The 18858-nt window shown below is 37.2% G+C and overlaps 1 protein-coding gene and 1 pseudogene across 13 annotated transcripts in view; one reads left to right on the forward strand and one right to left on the reverse strand.

The window, feature by feature from the left end:
- The window catches only part of SCAPER (S-phase cyclin A associated protein in the ER), a 556007-nt gene that overhangs the window by 112973 nt on the left and 424176 nt on the right, over window positions 1-18858 (reverse strand). For all 13 annotated transcript variants that reach the window (XM_063699056.1, XM_063699058.1, XM_063699055.1 and 10 more), the window contains one exon: window positions 6786-6909. In XM_063699056.1, coding sequence (XP_063555126.1) covers window positions 6786-6909 — 124 coding nt within the window. The remainder of the gene's footprint in view (window positions 1-6785; window positions 6910-18858) is intronic.
- On the forward strand, window positions 7599-8013 carry LOC134757343 (non-histone chromosomal protein HMG-17-like; annotated as a pseudogene).

Genomic DNA, 18858 nt, shown 5'->3' on the forward strand with positions numbered 1-18858 from the left:
GTGCTCCCTGTGTATACCCAAATCTGCATATTCTCAAGTCCTGCAGTCAGCTCTGTGGAAGCTGCATATATGAAAAGTCAGTCCTACATATGTGTGGGTTTTGTATCCCATGGAGACTGCATTTTTGATCCATGTTTGGTTGAAAAAAAATCTATGCATAAATAGACCTATGCAGTTCAAACTTGTAGTGTTTAAGAGTCAATTGTATGCCACGTTTTCTTTATCCACTCATTTGTTGATGAATATTTAGGTATTTCCACCTCTTGGCTCTTGTGAATAATGCTGAGGTGAACATGGCAGTGCAGATATCTATTCAAGATCCCAATTTTAATTATTTTGAATAAGTACCCAGAAGCAGGACTGATGAATCATATGGTAGTTCTCTTTTTAATTTTTTTTAGGAACTTCCATACTTTTTTCCTTAGTGCCTGCACCAAAAGTGCACATTTCCAATTTCACCACACTCCTACCAATACTTATTTTCTGATTTGTTTTATAACAGCCATCCTAACAGGCATGAGGTGATATCTCATTGTGGTTTTGATTTGCATTTTCACAGTGATTAGTGATTTTGGTCATCTTTTCATATACGTGTTGTTCAACTGTATATTTTCTTTGAAGAAATGTCTATTTAAGCCCTTTTCTCATTTTTAATTGATTATCATATATTTTTGCTATTGAGTTGTAGTTCTTTATATATTTTGGATATTAACTTCTGACTTATTCCATTTGAGCTGCTATAACAAAATACTGTTATAAACAACAAACAGAAATTTATTTCTCACAGTTCAGGAAGTTAGGAAGTCCTGAGATCAAGATGCTGGCAGAAGTGGTGCTTTCTGGTTCATAGAAGGCGCTTTCCAGCTGTGACCTCACCTGACAGAAGGGGCAAGGCAGCTCTCTGGGGCATCTTTTATAAGGGTTCTGAAAGTATTCATGAGGGCTTTGCCCTCATGATGGAATCACCTTTCAAAGGCTCCTCCTCCTAATTCCATCACAGTGGTGATTAGGTTTCAACATACTAATTCTGGGGATACAAACATTCAGTCCACAGCACCCCTTTATCAGACATACGGTTTACAAATATTTTCTTTCATTCTGTACATTGCCTTTCTGCACTGTTGATTGTGACTCTGATGCGGAAGCTTTTTAGTTTAATGTAATCTCATTTATCTATTTTTGGCTTTTGTTGCCCCTGCTTTGGTGTCATATCTGATAAATCACAGTCAAGATCAATGTTATGAAGGTTTTCCCCTATGTTTTAATTTGGAGTTTTTTTAGTTCAAGTCTTACATTTAAGTGTTTAATCAATTTTGAGTTTATTTTTGTGTATGGTATAAGATAAGGGTCCAATATCATTCTTTTGCATGTGGATATCCAGTTTTCCCAACACAGTTTATTGAAGACTATCTTTTTTCTGCTGTGTATTCCTGGCAATCTTGTCAAAGATCAGTTAATTGGCCCTTTGAATATATCCCTCCACTCCCTTCTGACCTGCAGGGTTTCTGCTGAGAAATATGTTGATAGTCTGATGTGTGTTCCCTAGTACATGACAAGGCACTTTTTTCTTGTTTTCAAAATTCTCTTACTGTCTTTGAGAGTTTGACAATTTTATTATAATGTGTCTTGGTGTGTGTTTATGTTGATCTTATTTGGGGTCCTTTAGTCTTCTTGAATCTGGATGTCCATTTTCTTTCCCAGATTTGGGAAGTTTTGGGTCACTATTTAAGTAAACTTTCTGCCCATTCCTTTCTCTCTTCTTCTTGTGAACTTTCCATAATGTGTATATGGGTTGGCTTGATGGTATGCCACAAATCCCTTAGGCTTTCATCACTCTTTCTCATTCTTTTTCTTTTTGTTCCTCTGGGTGGATAATGTCAAATAACTTGTCTTGAGTTTGCTGTTTCTCTCTTCTGCTTGACTGAGTCTGCTGTTGAACCCCTATTGTGAATTTTTCAGTGTAGTTATTGTATTCTTCAGTTCCAAAATTGGTTGGTTCTTCTTCTTTTTTTTTTTTTTTTTGTATTTTCTGTCTCTTTGTTGATATTCTCATTTTGCTCATGCATTGTTACCTTGAGCTCATAGAGCATCTTTATGAGGGCGATTTTGAATTCTTTGTCAGGTAATTCATGTCTTTGTTTCTTTAGGATTGGTTTGTGAAGATTTATTTTGCTCCTTTCTTCGGGCCATGTTTCCCTGTTTCTTCTACGTCTTGAAAGCTTTGTTGGGATCTGTGCACTTGATAAAAAAAGCCACTTCTTCCAGTCTTTATGAACTGGCTTTTGTAGTATGGAAAACCCTCACTAATGAGCTCAGCTAGGGGTTCTGGGGGCCTCTGAAAACTTTGGGGGGGATACAACTTCTCTAGGCCAATGTATGCAATTTCTCAACTAGAGATGCTTGCTGCTTTCTTATTCAAGTGATCATAATCTCTTCCTTTCTCTGGTATCTGTCTTTAGCACTGTGATATGGTTTGGATTTGCGTCCCTGCCCAGATGTCATGTTGAATTGTAACCTTCAATGTTGGAGGAAGGGCCTGGTGGGAGGTGACTGGATCATGGAGGCAGATTTCCCCCTTGCTGTTCTTGTGATAGTGAGTTTTTACAAGATCAGTTGTTTAAAAGTGTGTAGCATCTCCTCCTTCACTCTCCTCCTCCTTCTCCAGCCATGTAAAATGTACCTGCTTCCCCTTTGTCTTCTGCCATGATTGTAAGTTTCTCAAGGACTGTACAGCCTGAAGAACTGTGAGTCAATTAAACCTCTTTCTTTATAAATTACCCAGTCTCAGGGAGTTCTTTATAGTAGTGTGAAAACAGACTAATACACATTGCACGTTCTCTAGTTTTATGGCAGCAAGCCTCCCTGTTCTTTGTTGTTCTCAGCAGCATCCAAAGTATGCTAGCCCCAAGTCAGGCAAGACAGATAGCAATCTCTCAGGCAGCCTTCCAAAAAGCTGGGATATTGTACACATGCCCCACTCTTCTCTCTCCCTCCCAGAGGAGAAGCTGAGAGTTGGGGTGTCTTTTTTTTTTTTTTAAAGACAGGATCTCACTCTGTTGCTGAGACTGCAGTGCAGTGGCACAATCATGGCCCACTGTAGCTTTGAACTCCTTGGTTCAAAGTATTCAAGGTATGATCGAATTAAACTTCTTCCCTCAAATCTTCCCAATTCCCCAAGTCAGAATGTATTCATTCATTCATCAAATACTGAACAAGCACCTATTATGTGCTAGGTACTCTACTAGGTTGTCTGAGCTACGTTGTAGCTCTGATAACATTATAGAACTTCTCATCGCTTCCTATAGTCATTAATATTTGCATATGCAATTTCTTCCTTCCTTAACTGTGTGCTTCTAGAGTGATGGAACTGTGTCCAGTTCACCTCTGTAACCCAGGCATCTGGACAATGCTTTGGAAATAGTAATTAAAATGAAATACAAGAGTGCCAAAACAAACTCCAAGTGGCTAGAAGAAAAATGTCTCCTAAACCATCTGGGTTTGCTAAACATAACCAGAAAGACAACAGTACCTGATGATAATCAGTTGTCTTATAAATAACACCAGATCACAATTAATTAGCTTCTTTTATGTTTTTTTCTATTCTTGTTGGAAAATGTATTGACAACTATTTTTTAATCCCTTATTTAAAGGATACTAATAAGTCAGTGGTCCATATTTCAGTTACATGTACATTAAAACCAGTTAGCAAGAAAAATGAAAATACACTCAAGTGATTTTCAGAAACATAAAAATCACCATCACCAACCACCCCAAACCAGGAAACACTTCCTCCTTCACTCACTGCCACAAACCCAGTTACAGCAACAGTAAGAATTGACAGCGATAAAATAAAGAGCCCAAAAGGAATGAAAAAACTCAGAAAGTGCCATGTATAAGAAAAAAAAGGATCAAATGTGTTTGGGAAACTAATGTCCCAGGATCCCAGTTCCAAACTAAGCAAAATTCATGGGCAGAATAAACATAGAATGTGGTCAAATCCATCGAGAGATTAAAAGCTTTTCTGAGGTCAAGAAACCTTGGGTTACAACGAAGGTTATTCAAAGGGAACTAGGGCTTTATTATTCAAAGGGAACTAGGCTTTCAAAGAAGAAGAAAATGATCAAGGTACCCACAAGCTCCAGGCCCATGGTTGGTACTTAATAAATGAGAGCTATTATGAGGAGCTGAGAACTAACTCAAATGTCCCTCTTTTGTGATGTCCCAGGGAGGATCACTGAATATCTTTCTCTGTGCTCCCATAGTACTCTATACAGGCTGCCATCATATCATTTACTGTATGTACTAGGGTCCGAATGCTGTGTCCCTCCTAAATTCACATGTTGAAATATAATGTTTAATGTGATGATATCTGGAGACGGGGCCTGTGGGAGGTAATTTGGTCATAAGGATGGAATCCTCATGAATGGGATTAGTGCCCTTATAAAAAGAGGCCAGAGAATTAGCTTGCACTCTTTTCACCATCTGGAGATAAAGTGACAAGTCAGCAGTTTGAAACCTGGAAGAGGGCCCTCACCATAACCTATGGTGGTACTTTGATCTTGAACTTCCAGACTACAGAATGTGAGAAATAAATTACTGTGTTTATAAGCCATCCAGTCTATGGTATTTTGTAATAGCAGCCTGGACTGGGACAATATGTCATCTATATTATGACATATGACATCTATACATATGCAGAACCAAGATTCTTTCTTTAAGTCTTCTTGTTCATTCCCTCACATTTCAAATGCCATTCTCTTTCATTACTTGTTCTGTTCAAAGTAATGTCTCTTCTTCCACCACCAACATAGAATAAGCTTCATGGAGTAAATTCTTCCAGATGATGCAGTATGAAATGATACGAGAGCATGAAGTTATTTTTTTCATTCTTGTTTTGAAATAATTTTAAGTAAACAAATATGTTGCAAAAATAGAGCATTCCTTTAACCCAGTGTCCCTTACTGTTAACATCTTACAAAAACATAGTATAATAATTGAAAGGAGGAAATTAACATTGAGCCAATAAAACAGACTATTCTATAGATCTAACTTGAATTTCCAAGTTTTCCCATTGATGTCCTTTTTCTGGTCCAGGATCATACATTACATTTAATTGTTATGTCTCCTTAGTCTCCTCCATTCTGTGACAGTTCCTCACTTTTTCCTTGTCTTTCATGATATTGACGTTTTCGAAAAATATTAGTCAGTTATTGTGCAGAATGTCCCCCAACTTGGGTATGATACACCTAGGTCTGATTCTTGGCTTTCTGACTTAGTATCTATGTAGCCTTGGGCAAGTCAACCTCTCTGGGACTCAAGTTTCCTCATCTGTGAAATGGAATAGTAATACTGACTTTAAGAGGCTGTTTTCAAAATTAAATGAAGCAAATATATTAAAATGCCTGGGATATAGGGCCATACAACAAATGTTATCTTTTCTCCTTGTACTGCCTTTCAAATATTTCTGATAGAATTTTTTTTTTGCTAAAATATCTTACTCATATTTTAATGCCTTATTTTTTAGACAAAATCATATATAATGTAGCCTTTGATGACTCATTATCATCACTATAAAAAGCCTTTGTTGTACTGTGCAACAGTTCCAGATCTGTAGTTTTGTTTGCTTTCCCTTATTGCTATTCCCTCTCAATGTCAATATGTCTGACTGTAAGGGTTTCATAATTCCATTTCTGATTTTCAGCTTGTGATGTATCAAAATTCATTTATTCACCCACACATACATACAATGACGTACTGAATCTACTAAGTGCCAGGTCCTATGTTAGAATCTTGGAGATAGTGATAACTTACTTCCTGTCCTCATCGATTTTATGGCTAGTGGGGGAAACTGACAAGAAAATAGTTAAATACAGTTCAGTGTGATCAATTCTATCAGAGATGCTTAAGATCACATAAGAAGTATACTTAACCTGAATTTGGGGAAAGAGTCAGGCTGGGGAAGATTTCATGAAGAAGGTAACATTAAGCCTTGGTAAAGGACTGCAAAATGCATAGGAATTAACCAGATAGAGGCAACAGCTTGTAGTTTAAGGAAGAGTTACTAGAACTGTGTGCTGAGTAAAAGTACATCGGTTCTGAAAAATAAATCTCTTGTGTTATAAACTTGCAGCTTGAGAGCTATTTTGTGCCAATACCTCAGGGGCTTAGAAACTTCACCAGGAAACTCCTGGCGACTGCAGTTGACATACTTAAACCTTTGGCTATTACATTGAGCTTACCTCTTTCAACATCTGTGAACTGAAGTAAAATTTAAGGTGAAAATTGGCTGCTTGTTCCCATTTCAACAATATAACAAGTTTTCTCCTTTCTAACAGAGGAGTTTTCTTTTCTAAAATAATCTAAATATCCATCAAAAAGTCCTCTTAAACTGACCCTTTTAACTTAACCTGGCAAGAGAGGTTTTGAGGCTTTCCTAACGTTCTTCCTTTCTACAGTACTAATTCCTGTGGCTTTAGAGGTTTGGCTTTGCATCCAACTGATTCCAAAGCCCCAGTCTAACTATGTAAATCTGTAACCTTAGCAAGTGTTATAAGTCTATTATCCATTAAATATTGGAACTTAAAAGAACCCAATGCAAAAATTTCAAATTATTAATAAATTTGTCTGCCAGTCTCTATTCTCACAGTCATCTTCACTTTCTTCTTCTTCTTCTTCTTTTTTTTTTTCATCTGGAGAGTAACTAAGTTGAATTCTTTTAGTTTTCTCCACAGGGACTACTTCTCAAACCTTAAATGCTTCTAACTCAAAGCAATAATATTACATACCGTCAACTGGTGTATCAGGAGGTCCATTAAGAAGGTAATCTTGTTACTAAACAGAACATCAGTGCAGTTTTCTGAACAGTTATTGCAGGTGAGGTTGTAAACATTGATTGCATTGCAGAGAGACCTAAAAGAAGGAGAAAAACACCATTTATAAGACCCGAGCAGCTCTTCTTTAAACAATTAAAAATACATAAAATGAATGGTATGAAAGCCAACAGGCATGAGATGGAAGTCACTCTAAAAACCAAGCCAAATACTATTAGGTACAAGGCCCATCAGCTAGATATAAAAGCTTATAATTTTCACCCAAAGCCCAGTGTTCACTGGTACCTAATAACTCTTACTAATTTCTATTAGCTGCAGTTGCAGATAATGGAAACATATTTTACCAGTCTATGACAGTTTCTGAATACTCTAAGACTAGATGTTATCTAGGAACCTTGGTTCTTGAAATAATACCCAGAAAAAAAAGGAAAAGGGCTCTATCAAAGCTTCTGTTGCCAGATCACCTGGTCCGGGATAAGAAAGATCATGGAAGAAGAGAGCACCCATAAGGAGAAACTGGAGGCTCTCCATGTAAGATAAGACCCTGGAGTTCTAGGGAGTGGACATCACACTGCTTGGAGGCGGGGCATGGATGAGTGCCTGAGCAGATAAGGACATCTTTCCCAGAGTGTAAAAACTGGCCTGCGTGGGCCCAGACAGTTTAAGGTCAAACTGATCAAAGAAATGTTTTTCTCTAGGAGGTTAAAAAAATATGCTGAAAAAACTATAAAGCCCCCAGAGCCTGAACAATGTGAAGAAGGGGCAAGAATGACCCCAGCCCAACTAAAGTCTGCCTGCTGCTGCATTCCTGCATCCATAGCATATGTCCTGCTGCATCACTGCCATGCCCAAGAAAAAGCTGAAGGGGATGCTACAGGCGATAGAGCCAAGGTGAAGAACAAGCCAGAGAAGATCCGTAAGGTTGTCTGCTTAACCTGCTCCTCCAAAGCCAGAGCCCAACCCTAAAAAGTCCCCTGCAAAGGAGATAGAGGAGGTACCCAAAAGGAAAAAGGAAAATGCTGACACTGGCAGGGAGGGGAATAACCCTGCAGAAAATGAAGATGCCAAAACAGACCAGGCACAGAAAGCTGAAGGTGCTGGAGATGCCAAGTGAAGCGTGTGCATTTTTGGTGACTGTGTACTTCTGGTGACTGTATAGTTTGAAATACTATTTTTATCAAGTTTTATAAAAATGCAAAATTTGTTTTACTTTTTTTTACTCCTGCCTCAGCTTCACCAGTAGCTGGAATTACATGAACCTGCCACCATGCACGGCTAATTTTTGTATTTTTAGTAGAGACAGGGTTTCACCATGTTGGCCAGGCTGGTCTCGAGCTCCTGACCTCAGGTGATCCACCCGCCTCGGCCTCTCAAAGTGAACCACCATGCCTGGCCTTGTTTTACTTTTTCAAAGCTATGTTGTTAGCACACAGAACACTTTACTGTTGTATTGTGGGGAAGGGTCATAGGTCACTAATAGAATGTCTCTGATGCTGGATTGATGTGGGGAAAACACCTTTCCCTTCCCATTTTGAGAGACTTCTTGACTCCCAGGAGGAGGGATTCCATGACTCTGAGACATGTGGCCACCTTGGCACAAATCCCTTGTGGTATGAAATAACAAATTAGTTGTTATGTCCTCTTCTCCCTTGTCATCTTCAACATAGACTTAACTCCCTTAAACCCAAACTCTGTTGGGCCCTGACCCTCCAGTAATTGGTTACCAATATGTCAGGCAATCAGACTTTCCAGTGGTGCCACTGAGATGGAGCCCCCCAAAAAGAGTAGAGTTTCCATTTCTAGATTGTGGATTTTCAGATTTTCAGATAAATTCTGCCATTTTTATTTCATTTCCTGGAAGTCATAGTCAGTTCATGAAAAGCTGTTAAACAATATGCTAAAGTTGAAATGTCAACCCTCACTCTAAACTTTCCCTGTTCAGGGCATAAAATGAAGACCTCACTGGGTTTTATAGTGGCTTTCTGATTTTGCTCGTCCACTGAAGAAGGGAGTTTGAAAGTTGTTGTACACCGTTAACGATTATCTGCCCATGTCCTGCCTGAAATACCCTGATTGTTTATGGAAAGTAACTTTAATAAAGCTAGATATAGTTTGGCTTGGAAAAAAATGATATGCAATTGTTCAAAGAAACTTTTAGAGCAACAAGCTCAATGGGCACGACAGATTCCTGGATGTTTTGAATACTGTGACTAAAACCTGCATTGCCTGAGTGACCAATGTTTATTTTGGCCTGTCTGACTAAATCTCCTGCTTAAGTTCTAGGTAAAAATGTTTTGATTTTGTCCCTTACAACCAAGTCTCTAGGACAGTTCTTAAACATGTGATTCACAGACCAGCAGTATTGGGAACTTGTAAGAAATGCAAATTCTCAAGCTCTAACCCAGACCTAGTAAACAGAAGCTCTGGGGATTTTAACAAGTTCTGTAGGTAGTTCTGCCACATATTCAAGTTAGAGAACCATTGCTCTCGGATAGGGGTTCTATATCTTGACTAAGCATTAGGATCACCTGTAGTTTTATTTTACTTTATTATTATTATTATTTTTTGAGACAGGGTCTCACTCTGTCACCCAGGCTGAAGTGCACCCAGGCTGGAGTGAAGTAGAACAATCTCGGCTCACTGCAACCTCTGACTCCTGGGTTCAAGCTATTCTCCCACCTCAGCCTCCCAAGGAGCTGGGATTACAGGCATGTGCCACCACACCCATCAAATTTTTATGTTTTTAGTAGAGACAGGTTTCCTCTTGTTGGCCAGGCTGGTCTCGAATTCCTGGCCTCATGTGATCCACCCACCTTGGCCTCCCAAAGTGTTGAGATTACAGGCATGAGCCACCATGCCTGGTACCTGCAGATCTTTAAAAATACATGCTTGCCTGAATTCTTCCCTTGGTGGTACTAGTTGGGAAATGGGGTAGGCTCCTGACATCTGAATGTTTCAAAATCTTATGGGCAATTTTGATGTGCAGCCAGAGTTATTTGTTCATTCAAAAAATATCTAACTTCCTATGTTCCAGGTGTTGTGCTAGGTGGATAAGATAGGCAAGTTCTCTGTCCTTATGGAGCTGATGCTCTAGTGGGAGAGAGACGGTGAAGAGAGACCTTGTTATACTTGTAATCATCTGTCTGATATAGCTGTATACTGCTTCACATAATTGATAGGTTCCTGAAAAAAGGGCACAGTAGAATATACTGGTTAAGACTAGAGGCATTGGAGTAAGATACTAGTTAGAATCCTACTTCTACCATTCAAGATTTTAGCAAGTTAGTTACTAATTTCACATAATAGCATCCATTTTTTCACCTATAAAACTGGAATATCTAAACTTTGTATGCCTGTCATGAGAACTGAGATAATAGATGTAAAGTACTTAGGACAGTGCCTGGCACATGATTAAGTACTTAATAAATGGTAGCCCTTATTATGGCTATTAGTCTATTATTTGGGTTATTAATCTTATTATTCTTAATGAATAAGGTATAAATAATATGTTAATAAATAGAATCAAATTAAAGCATGCTACAGATGCTTATTTCCAGGTTAGTAAAGCACAGTGCTTGCCAAATTTTTTCATGGTATGCTGACATAAATGCTGAAAGGACTAAGTTGATGGGAGCCAGAAGGAGACTCATCTGTTTCCAGCCTCACCCAATTTCCCTGAGTAATGAAAAAAAAACCTTGACCCACATCTAACACATTTATGACATATCAGTTGGAGGTTCTATCTAGCAAATTCTTCACAGATGTCAACCAGCACCACTTCATTTATTTGATAACATGTCTACATTTTCAAGAGTATTTTTCTATTTAATTTAAAAATAATGTGCATTTATGCTGATAAAAATAATTTTAAAAATAATTGTCATAAATCTGGGCAAGAGAACCACAAAGAAATACTAAAATACTATCAAGAGAAAATTTGGTATTTGTACTTCTAGTCTTTTTCCTATTCTTATAAATAAATTTACATTTATTTTTTATCCCATTTTCCCATATCTTAATTAATATATATTAATGAACAGTTCTCCATGACATCTAATATTCTTCTATAACACTAGCCTTTAATTTTTTTTTTTAAGGTGGAGTCTTGTTCTGTTGCCCAGGCTGGAGTGCAGTGGCATGATCTCAGCTCACTGCAACCTCTGCCTCTTGGGTTCAAGCTATTCTCCTGCCTCAGCCTCCCGAGTAACTAGGATTACAGGCACACACCACCACACCCAGCTAATTTTTGTGTTTTTATCACCATGTTGGCCAGGCTGGTCTGGAACTCCTGACCTCAGGTGATCAACCTGCCTTGGCCTCCCAAAGTGCTGGGATTACAGGCGTGAGCCACCATGCCCCATCAGCTTTTAATTTTTAAGAAGAGCAGGGAAATTCTTTCTTCAAATAAAATCTTACTCAGAAGCTTGAACCAAAGAACAGATAAAATCAGAGTTGCTCTGGCTGAAGCAGAAGTTGGAGACCCAGTGACCTACCCTGCTCTCCCCTTTCAAAGACCCTTGAAAGCGTCCTTAGAGGCCTGGGGGTGTGCTCCTTTGCGATACAGTGAAAACTAATGAGCTAAGATACAAGTAAAATTTAATTTGCTAACTTTTTGAATAGGTGATGATGACCACAGTACAATTACTCCAAAACAAAAAAAGTGCACTATGAAAAGCTTCTCCCTATTACTCATGTCCCCCAGCCTCATCTTAGAAATCATCATGGTTACTGGTTTACATATCCTTCCAGAGACAATCGTGCATATGAAAGCCTTTTATTCTCCCCTACACAAACAGTATCCTACAAGATTTGGAGGTTGAATGTGAGTCAAAGACATCTTCCTGTGGCTCTTGGTTGTTATTAGCAAGGTTTGGAAACATGAGGCTTTCCTGCAGCAGCATTCTGGGGTCCATTTTCCAGCTTCCTGGGCATCAAAAATCAGTGGCATAAGTTGTGCTAATTTCTCGTCTGTAGCTTCGGGTACACATTCTGTGGTTTCTTGGGTGTAAGAGATAGTTGTTTGTGTGGCATTAGCCACACATTTACTTCCTAACTTGTGCTGGCCTCAGAAGGAGCAGCACCCCTGTGAATTTGTTTGGTATTGTTTTAGGAGTCAATCTAGAAGTCTTACAACAATTTTCTTTTTTCTTCCTTTCACTTCCTTTCCTTTCCTTTCTTTTCTTTCTTTCTTTTTGAGACAGGGTACAGGGTGTTGTTCTGTCACCCAGGCTGGAGTGCAGTGGCATGATCGTAGCTCAATGCAGCCTGAAACTCCTAGGCTCAAGTGATGCTCCTACCTCAGCCTCCAGAGTAGCTGGGTCTACAGGTACACACCACAACACCCAGCTAATTTTTTTTTTTTTTTTGTAGAGACAGGGTCTCACTATGTTGCCCAGGCTGGTCTTGACTTCCTGGCCTCAAGTGATCCCTCCTTCCACCTAGGCCTCCCAAAGTGTTGGGATTATAGGCGTTAGCCAACACACCTAGATGTCCAAGAATTTTCTAAGTACTTAATGTCTTATACTAAGTTCCCTCTCTGAGTAAAATACTTAGACTGAGAAATACTGCATGGTCTTTAAAAGCTAAATAGTTTCTCATCGTGTGGATATAAAAATTTACTTCAATTAATCTCTTACTATTCTGTCCAATTTTCAATGTTATAAATAAAGTTGTTTTAACACAGTCAGAATTCTTAGTTGCAAGCCATGGTGTTAGTGGGGGGGGGGGAAGCTCAGGTTGATTTAAATAGAAAGGAAATTAATTGACAGGCTACTTGTGTATATAATAGAATTTGGAAAACTTAGGTGTTGAAGTTACACTTCCAGAACTAATATCCAAAGAACACAACACCAAACTGGTCTGCTGAAAAAAAACCACTGGGCACCATATGAGACAGACTGAACTAACATTGTGACTTTGAACACTAGATATAGCTGCCTCAAACTCTCCAAAGAATACAGTTTGAGATGTCTTTGCTTCTTTACTTCATTGCCTTCAGAGTGAAAGTCTAGTGTGGGTATGGTGGATTGTAAAACCTTGGTCACATTCCTGTATCTTAGACACAGTAAAGACTGGGAAGCAAATACTTGGCACTCTCAGGTTCTATAGTGAGAGAGCCATCTTATATGCTTGAGAATTCTGCAAATATATATAGGACAATGGTTGAGATGCTGTGCAGGTTAACAGCACAACCCATGTTTACAACAGCTGCTGAACAAATCATTCTATACCACTCTGCCTTCTTCCCTAGGATAAATTTCCAATAATGATAATTTGAGTCAAAGAATATAAACATTTTATGAAGCCTTTTGATAGATATTATCAAATTTAAACTGCCCTCCAGAAAAAAAATTGTAATCAGTTTATACCCCCAGAAAAATATTTTTTCCATGCTTTCACCAACATTAAATAATCTCATTAAAACAAATATTTACCAATTTGACAGCTAAATAAAACTGGTATTTTAAAGGTTACATCTCTTTGATTATCAGTATGATTAGAGATTTTTTCCCCTGTTTATTTGCCATGTCTATTTACATTTTCTTGCATTATCATGGTGTGCCTTCTACTCATTTTCTATTGGGGTGTGTTTTCCTTATTTATTTATAAGGCTCTTTACTGATAATATAGATGTTAACCCTTTTGGTCATATTTTAAAAATAACTTTTCCAGTTTATTGCTATCTTAATTTTTTTTTTTTTAGTTTTTTTTTTGTCATAAATAACTTTTACATTTTTATTTGATACAATCTGCCAAACTTTTCCTTTAGGACCTCTGAGATTCCTGTCAGACTTAGAAAGGCCATTCTACTTGAATATTATAAAAATATTCTTTTAAATTTACTTCTGTTGCTTTTATGAGCTTTGCCTTTGAATTCACAATATAAACTTGATTTGGGCATAAGGGAAAAAGACATTTACTTTCTTATTTTTCTTCAAAATAAAGTTGCTATTTATCATTATCTTTTTGTTAATTGTTCTAGTTTGCTATTTTAAAATTTGGGGAGGAGGTTTTCATCTTTTAAAAATAACTTACTAAGATTATCTCATTATAAATATGACAAATGGTTAATACATATTGTTAATATCTTTTTCCACCTTAACTTTTATCTTCCATTTTGCTTATGTTATTTTAAAGTTTTAAAAAATATATTGAGACTAAACAATTCTATGTAGTCTAACAATTTTTGTAGTTTTCTTTTTCCTGCTTTTCCTTTTGTGCTTTAAAAATTCTTTCTCACTCTCACTATGAGATGAGGTAATTATTCATTTGTATCACCTTCTAACCATTTGTATTTATTTTCCTTGAATTATCACTGTGTATGGTAATTTTATGGTTTTTTAATTCACTGCTGATTCATTTAGAATTTATTTTGGTGTGTTGTGTGAGACAGGAGCCTGAATTTATTTTTCCCATGAAGAGGTATTAAATAAACCCTCCTTTCTCCACTGGTTTGAAATGCCATCTTTATCAGACTCTAATTGATAACTATCTATCATCGTGTCTATTTCACATTGTTTTGTGTATTGTAGCTTTATAGTAGAGTCAATATATAAAATTGCAGATCTCTAAAGGCTTTTAAAAATATTTCGGGGTATTAAATTAAGAATAATGTGTGGAACATTACAACTCTATTCTATTTTCCCTTTGGTTTTGAACTATATTTATATAACCTTTATTTTTAATTTCTTTTTTTGTTTGTTTTATTCAATGGAATTCCTACTACTTGTTTCAAATCTTTTGTGCATTATCATGAGGCATGAACAAACAACACACGGTATGGGACTAATGTCCTAATGCCCTCTGTGCTTTACATTATATACAAAAGTCATTTATGGGTAAAGTGTGGAATGTATATCTACATAATCTTAGGCTCACAAAACTCTCCTGAGAAACTTTCACAAAGAAACCACTTTCTGATGAGGAAAAAAAAGGAGGAGGGAACCGAAAAACTCAGGGTCAGGAAAAACTTGTCCTTTCAGTAAAACTTGTTTGAAAGACAACCTCTATTTGAGGAGTACCTGTCTTAGAAAGATCACTCCTTTGAACCCAGCCTGGGTGGTCTACCCAAGCAGCTTTCCCTGTAATTTTAAACTCAAATGACTAGAAGCACTTTTTAACATCAAACAGAAAGCACCAGATTTTCAAAGTATCTTTTGAGAAGACATTAAAAACTTATTGTCCATCCTGTCAAAAGTACCCTGTGGTTGGGGGGTTTGAGATAAAGGCTTTCTGCTCCAAAAAATCATGAATATGTGAGTGAATTTTTGTGTCAATAAGTCTTTTCACTGAAAATGTTTTCTCTCAAAAAACAGAGGATAGGAAAAGCATCATAAAATTGGGTCTTTTGACAATAAGTGCAGGACATATAGAAAAAGGACAGTAATAGAATACAAGTGTAGTACACAGCTAAGACATTATGAAATAGTTAAACAGAAAAGCTCCAGGTGGTTTTCATGTGGGAAGGTTTAATAATATAACTTAGAAAGTACATAGTTTATATTCTTGTGCAGTTTGCAGTGGTTAAGACTTAAAAAAAACACACACTGTTCACCAAAATCCATTGTCATATACCTGTGTCAAGAGAGCAACCATTTTTAAACAACTGCCAAAGGCAATTTCACAAAATCTACCTGGGGGAGAGAGAATGGCTTTAAGTTCTGGCACAGTAAAATTCTGTGCCAAGTAGGGATAGCAAGTACTAGGATCACATAAATATGGCTGCAAAGAGAAACTTGGTGTTTTTATCAATTATCGTTTTGCCCTCAAGTAAGAACAGAATTAGCCTGATATGGATAAATGTAAAAGGACAGATCCTCGCAAAACATAGAAGATGATTAGCAGTCGATATAGTATTAGTTTGATGAGAACCCTCTAGATTGGACCAGAACACCCAGACCTGGAGTTTTCCAATTCGTTAGGAAAGGGAGAGACAAATATTAACACCAGAGCCCCAATGCATATGTAATTTACTGAATATCTTTGGGTTGCACTAAGGATTTAATAAATAGCATACAGTTTATATGCATTTAGTCATTCTCAAATTATGCTTTATCTTTATAAAGCTCCAAATTAGTTTCTTTAGATATTATTTAAAAGAATTATGTGAAACTAGGGAGATCTAACTGTGCTTAGAAGTCTAAGGCCTGAAGTGAACCTAAGTCAGTGCCCCTCTCACAGAATGAGACGTGTAATCTAGGCCTGGCCCTGCAGGAGTGGCCCACCTGAAAGCACGTACCAATTCTAGAGGCTGAAACTGAGACTTGGGTCAAACCACTGAAAACTATATTCTGTTACATAACCAGCCTAAGTCGCTTCTAGGCAAGATCCTTGTCTCATTCATTCTGTCGGGACCCCTCATACTGTGCAGCACAAAGTCTGGCTGAGCACAAGGATGTCCAATGAAGGGACAACTGTCTTCCTTGTTTAAAACATACAAGAATGTGTAACTGTGGAATATCTTAATACATTAATTAGCCACATTCTCCACTATTCTACTTTTTTTTTTTTGAGACGGAGTCTCCCTCTGTCACCCAGGCTGGAGTGCAGTGGTGCGATCTCGGCTCACTGCAAGCTCCGCCTCCCGAGTTCATGCCATTCTCCTGCCTCAGCCTCCCTAGTAGCTGGGACGACAGGCGCCTACCACTATGCCTGGCTAATTTTTTTGTATTTTTAGTAGAGACGGAGTTTCACCGTGTTAGCCAGGATGGTCTTGATCTCCTGACCTCGTGATCTGCCCGCCTCGGCCTCCCAAAGTGCTGGGATTACAGGCATGAGCCACCGCGCCCGGCCCACTATTCTACTTTTTAATGCTGATTTGATCATGAACATTTATTCTCAGCCAATCTGGTTTATTCTCAGCACCAGAGAAATATTCTATTTTTTGTAGCTATCAGGAATAAAATTTGGACCCAACAGAGAGAACTGTGAAGTATCTAAAAGTTTTGAAGTGTATTTATAAAGAAGGAAAATTATTTTATAACTTGAAAATTAGATTGTGGCTAAATTGCTTTATAGATATGCTGGGAGGCAAGATTAAAACTTATAAAAGTTATTTTACTAAGCTTTCACTGTAAGCAGTTTTAAGAGGAGACATAATCTACTGATTCTGTGTAAAAGCTGAATTATGATGGGATTATATGACTGTTCATTTAACTACTGTTTATTGGGCATCTATTTATGTCTAGGTGCTATGCTAAGTGTAACAGGCAACAATGAAAAAAATTAGATACCTGTCCTGACCTCATACACGCTACATATATGCATATATATTTTTTTGTTAAAAAACATTTTTAATGAAATAAAACACAGATACAGAAAATTACACAAAAATATAGCTTAGTTAGTTGTTATAAGGAAAACATCCTTGAAATCACCACTCAGGTCCAGAATTTTGTTACTAAGAAGCTCCAGACATACTTTTCCTCATCCCAATTATAGCCTCTCCTTCCCTGCAAAGTAGCTGCAATTCTGACATTTATAGTGATCACTTACTTGCATTTTATTATGCTTTTATCACCTAAGTGTGTATCTCCAGCACTGTGCCTCCATGGTTAGTCTTACCTACTTTTAACAAAGTCTTTTAAAAATATGTCTGGATATGTCTTTTACATCTCTTTTAATCTGTGAAGTTACCCTCCATTCCTCTATTTTCCTTACAATTTTGCTGCCTGCATATACATGGTGAAGTTCAAATGTTCCTTTTTCTTCAGCATTTCCTGAAAATTGGAAGTTGGACCCGGAGGCTTGATCAGACTCAGGTTTGACCTCTTTTGGCAAGACTATAGGTGGTGGAGTTCTTTAATCAGCAGGCGTATAATATCTGAATGTCACTCTTTTTTTTCAGGTTAGCAGTCACTGATGATCAATACCTAGAGCCATGAATTCATCAAAGGTTCACTCTTCAAGGGGTACAAAACTGTGATATTCAAATTCTATTATTTTGTTTCAATTTGTTAGATGAAATAATTTATAAGGAGACATTCCCTTCATATATTTGATTGCCTAATGGTATAGCTCCACATAAATGTTTGAGATTTTCCTTTTATTTTTTCAGTTACCAACATAATGGGTTCCCTGTCATGCTTAGAAAGTGACAAGTTAGTTTTTTAGTTTTATCTTAAATATCACTAAAAACTCATGAATTATTAAAGAGCATCTATAAGAAACTATAGCTAACATCTTATTTAATGATGAAAAACCAGATCTTTCCCCCCAAGATTGGGGACAAGGTTAAGTATGTCCTCTCTCACCACTCCTATATACAGTAAGATTAGAAAAGGAAATATAAGATACATAGATTGGGAAGGAAGAAGTAAAACTTTACTTGTTTGAAGATGATATGATGGTCTATGTAGGAAGTTCCAAAGATGTAACAAAAAGCCTCCTGGAATGAATAAGCAATTAAAGCAAAGCTGTAGGTCACACCTTGATAAAAGTCAACTGCCATCCTATATATTAGCAATGACAAATTGGAATTTGAAATTAAAAACATGGTATCATTTAAATTAGCACCAAAAAAGAGAAATATTCAAGTATAAATCTAACAAATATGTATATACCCTCATTATTCTAGATGAGGGAAAACTATAAAACCCTGATGGATGAAATTAAAGATCTAAATAAAAGGAAAGATATTCCATATTCATGGGTAGGAAGACTCAATAATGTTAAGATGTCAGTTCTTCCTGACTTGATCAATGCAATCTCAATCAAAATCCAAGCTAGTTACTCCACTGATACTGATAAACTGATTTTAAAGTTTATATGGAGAGGCAAAAGATCCAGAATAGCCAATATAATATTAAATAAGAAGGATAAAGTTGGAAGACTGACTCTATGTGGCTACTAGTCTTATGATAAAGTTACACTAATCAAGAGAATGTGGTATTGGTGAAAAAAATAGACACATAGATCAATGGAACAGAATAAGGGAGACCAGAATTAGAAGCACACAAATACAGTCAACTGACCTTTGATAAAGGAGCAAAGGCAACCAAACAAAGAACAGTCATTTCAACAAATGGTG

Source organism: Gorilla gorilla, chromosome 16, assembly GCF_029281585.2.
Source record: "Gorilla gorilla gorilla isolate KB3781 chromosome 16, NHGRI_mGorGor1-v2.1_pri, whole genome shotgun sequence".
Lineage (NCBI taxonomy): Eukaryota > Metazoa > Chordata > Mammalia > Primates > Hominidae > Gorilla > Gorilla gorilla.